The 4,234-nt window shown below is 55.6% G+C and overlaps 1 protein-coding gene across 7 annotated transcripts in view; it reads right to left on the bottom strand.

The window, feature by feature from the left end:
* Positions 1-441: 441 nt before the first annotated feature.
* GPR56 (G protein-coupled receptor 56) overlaps positions 442-4,234 on the bottom strand; it is an 81,519-nt gene continuing 77,726 nt past the window's right edge. For all 7 annotated transcript variants that reach the window (XM_010861865.1, XM_010861866.1, XM_010861861.1 and 4 more), the window contains 2 exons: positions 3,499-3,767; positions 442-1,900 (listed from right to left, as the gene is read on the bottom strand). In XM_010861865.1, coding sequence (XP_010860167.1) covers positions 1,770-1,900; positions 3,499-3,767 — 400 coding nt within the window. In that variant the 3' untranslated portion in view covers positions 442-1,769. The remainder of the gene's footprint in view (positions 1,901-3,498; positions 3,768-4,234) is intronic.

The following is a 4,234-nucleotide window of genomic DNA, read 5'->3' on the forward strand; positions in this document are numbered from 1 at the left end:
CCTGCACTGGGAGAGCGGAGCCTTAGCCACTGGACCCCCAGGGAAGTCCCTAGTCAAGTTTCTTAAATCAGGGGATTTTACACCAGCACAATCTGGATTTCTCCTCAAAAAAGGCAAGTGTGGTTTGGCTACATGGGCCCTCATTCCTGCAAGGTGGTGATTGGCTCGAGCTGAGTAGCAGCTGCACCCTCAGCGTGAGGCTCGTAGCCTTCCACTGACCCCACCGCTTGCCACTGCCTCCCCAGTCGCCATTTCTCCCACTGCTGACACCCAGTCACCAATTCTCCTCCCCGTTGCCCTGATAACACTTCCAGTAGGTTTCTCTTATACATGGCCGTCTTCTCTTGCTCATGTTTCTCCATTGTCCCCCCCCCCCGCCCCACCCCCACAGTGACCCTTACTAGAAGCACAGAACAAAGTTCAGGAGGAAACGCCCCCAAATGTTTGCATTTGTTGGTTAGGTGACAACAACTGACTTTTATTTTCTTCTGTGCACTCTTCTACAGCTTCCAAATTCTCTACGATGAACACATACTTCTTTTTAATATCAAAAGACAAATGGACTGGTAATTACAAAGGAAATCCTCCCCATTTTTGAGTCTGAGAGCCAGGTCAAATGTTGCCGTCCTGCAGGAAGTCTTCCTGGAATCCCAGCTAGGAGTGATAGCTCCCCCAACCCTGTGCCTGCAGCTCTAAGAGTTCTTGTGTTTGTGCATGGTTCCCACACTAGACTGAGAACTCACAGAGGGGAACGACCATTTGTTCCAACAGAATTAACTGTGACTGGCTGCGGTGTGATCAAAACTGCCTGCAGGGGGCGCTAAGGGGCACGTCAGGTTCTACCAGCATCATCAGGTGAGGCGTGTCTCAGTCTTTGGAGGGCTGGGGTGGAAACGATTTTGGACTGCAATGTCCCATAGTTTGTGAGGCAAGAGGGCTTCGGGAGAAGCTGTGGGCCCCTGTGAGGTGTGGGCTCGGCAGTGGTGAGCAAGGGTGATGCAGCGTTGGAGAGGCCCAGATGGAAAGATGGACCTAGCCCAGCCCAGAAATGTTTCTACTAAGCCTGAGTCAGGGGCAGGCAAAGGCCCACACAGTAAATAAAGGTTTACAGCAGGCACCAGGCGGCTCTTGGGAACCACTGCCCAAAGTCCAGGGTTGGAATCAGGGACCCTGGGGCTGTGAGTGGAAGGCTAGAGAGGTCCTAGAAGAGGAAGGGAGGAGCAGGAAGGGGAAGGCTGGGGAGGCTGACAAAGGGGGAGGGCCCTGGGCTCAGAGGTAGGGAAGCTGTGCTCCTCCAGGGGTCTGGCTCAAAGCTCTGCCTTGACCCATTTTCCCTGCATGCCATCCTTAGGTTAAAATGAATGGGGCTACAGAGTACCCTCGAGGTGATCACCAGAGACAGAGCAGCCATGGCACATTTCTGTCCTGGGCGAGAGCACAGGACCAAGGGTACTGCCAGCCTCCAAGGTTTAAGTCCTGCAGACTCCCAACCCCCAGCTCCAAGGGCCGGTCCAGTGGTGGTGCATTAAGACCAGCCTTCAGTCCCACTCCTGGGTCCCCTGAGATGGACCCAAGAGGCAAGTAGTCAGAAGACCCAGCCTGGGAATTCCTGGCTGCCATGGCAACAGCCCCATCCCTCCAAGGTCCTTGGGCCTTCTCAAGTCTTCAGCTGGCCCACCCAGGGTTGGGCCTGGCTGCAGGGGCTGCAGGTAGCAGTGAAGAGAGACAGGTGACTCTGCTTCTTCACACCGGCGGGGGGCGCTGGCGGCCTAGATGCGGCTGGACGAGGTGCTGCCCGAGCTGATGGGGAGCCTGGCACTGTCCGAGTTGCTCTTCAGAGGGGAGGGCCCACCCTGGGCCTGCAGGCGCATGGACCAGTACCAGAGGAAGATGAGGAAGCCTGTGGGCAGCAAGGGGGTACAGGGCTCAGAGGCTGGGAGCAGCCCCCCCGACACCACTCCCGTCCACTTTGACCCATGTCTGCCCACACCCCCATCACAGGCTCCCCACAACGACTCGATCCCAGGAGTACCGACTCTGCGCCAGGCACTGGGCAACGTTCTGTGCATCATGTCACTTTAGTCTCTCCAGCTCCCTTGAGACCATGCCTCGTTATTACCATTCTGTTTCACAAACAGGGAGACTGAGGCCCAGGGAGATAAGGGGCTTGGCTGAGCCAGGGGTCCAGCAGCAGTGGGCGGGCTCTGGAGCCACCTGCTTAAGTACCAGGTGATAGTATTTCTCCCCAAATAATACTACTGTGATTTAGCAATAGCTCAGTAAATGCGTGAATTGATCGGCATCCTTACAGAGTTCCCTTCACTTCACAGATGGGAAAACAAAGGCTCACCTCCGTCACACCCCACTCCATTGCATGGGGACTCCATGGAGACCTTGCTTTCCCTGTTTTCCTGCCCAAGCTGTCCTCCCTACCCAACATGGTGAAAAACAAAGGTGTGTGTGTGTGTAGTGTGTGTGTGTGTGTGATGTTGGGGGGGTGGGGGCAGAGGGGTGCAGGCAGAGCAGGAACAGACCCTCATGGCATCAAGCCAGGCCCCCAGGATCCAGCCCCTCTGTTCCTCCCCCCTCACCTCCTCCCCGTCTCCCCCCAAGCTCACTACCCCTTACGCAGCTCCTCCTTAGGGTTCCTCCAACACACACCCTACTTCTGGCCTCAGGACCTTTGCTCACGCTTCTCCCTCTGCCTGGAGCAGTTCTAGCCCTAGAGCAGGTCTCCTCAGCCTCTAAGGTGCGCCTGGGCATCTGTAACAAGGAGCACTCTGACTCAGCAGGCCTGGGGCGGGCCAGAGGCGGCGTCTGCAATAAGCTCCTGATGCTGCTGATGCTGCTGGTCTGAGAAACACCCTTGGAGTAATGGGACCCTTGATCTCTCTGTGGGTGGAGAGATCCACCTTTGTTTTTCACCGTGCTGGGTAGGAGGAGGACTTGGGCAGGAAAACAGGGAAGGCGAGGCCTCCATGGCGTCCCCGTGCAACGGGGGTGGGGTGTGAGGGAGGGGAAGTGAAGGGCGCGCTGGATCCATGGCTGGATCCTTCTGTTGTCTCTGGATGTCTCCTAAACAGAGGGGCCTCCCCCTCCAAGTGTCCCCTAGCAGGCTCAGACTGTCTATCACCTTGCCCACTATTACTTCCTTCCTCTCCCAGATGCCCTCTGATGCCTATGGCCCTTGGTCTTCAGGGCCACACTTGGTCTTCCCCACTAAAGATGAGCTCTGTGGAGCAAGGCTCTTGCCCGGCTAGTTCACAACTGGAGCACCAGGGCTTAACATCGAGTCTACACACAGTAGGTACTCATCAGTACCTACTGTACAAACAGAGACTTGTTAACTGTGGCCCAGAGGCCCCCACTTTACAAACGGGAAGGTTGAGGCCCAGAGAAGGGGAGGCTTCAGGTCACCTGGGTCATCTCATCCGTGACCTGTTCTCTATGTCTGGGCACCCTTCCTGGGCCAGGGTCTAGGGTCTTCTCCACACCTACCTTGGAAGGAGGTGATGATGCTGAAGAAGTAGAGGATGACAAGCTGGAAGGTGCCAGAAGCAAAGGAGAAGAAGACCAAGGCCCAGGGCAGGCCAAGGACCAGACTGAGGCCCAGCAGGGTCAGCACGTGGGGCCACTTCTGGGCATGTGGGCGCAGCCGCAGGATCTGCACCACCATGGTGCCCAGCATGGCCGTGTTGAACAGAAACACCAGGCTGAAGAGGCCCAGGTTGGTGACATGGCTGACCAAGGAGTCCTGGATCCAGCACCTGTGGGCAAGTGTACAAAGGCTCAGGGCAAGGCCGGGCTCACAGGGTGCCTCCTGGGCCGTGGGCGAGCACCGTGGTGAGCCCCAGTTACAGGGCAGTTACTTTAGACACCACTGATTCAAGGGCCAAAAAGTGACTCTTCTTTCAACTATCCTATATTCCTTCTCTACAGCCAAGAGAAAGGCTTAGTTTGGTGCTAATATGTTTTTAACACTTTTAACACTTGCTAAAAGCAGAGACATTACTTTGCCAACAAAGGTCCGGCTAGTCAAGGCTATGGTTTTTCCTGTGGTCATGTATGGATGTGAGAGTTGGACTGTGAAGAAAGCTGAGCACTGAAGAATTGATGCTTTTGAACTGCAGTGTTGGAGAAGACTCTTGAGAGTCCCTTGGACTGCAAGGAGATCCAACCAGTCCATTCTGAAGGAGATCAGCCCTGGGATTTCTTTGGAAGGAATGATGCTAAA

The sequence above is a fragment of the Bison bison genome, unplaced genomic scaffold, assembly GCF_000754665.1.
Source record: "Bison bison bison isolate TAMUID 2011002044 unplaced genomic scaffold, Bison_UMD1.0 scf7180017864473, whole genome shotgun sequence".
Lineage (NCBI taxonomy): Eukaryota > Metazoa > Chordata > Mammalia > Artiodactyla > Bovidae > Bison > Bison bison.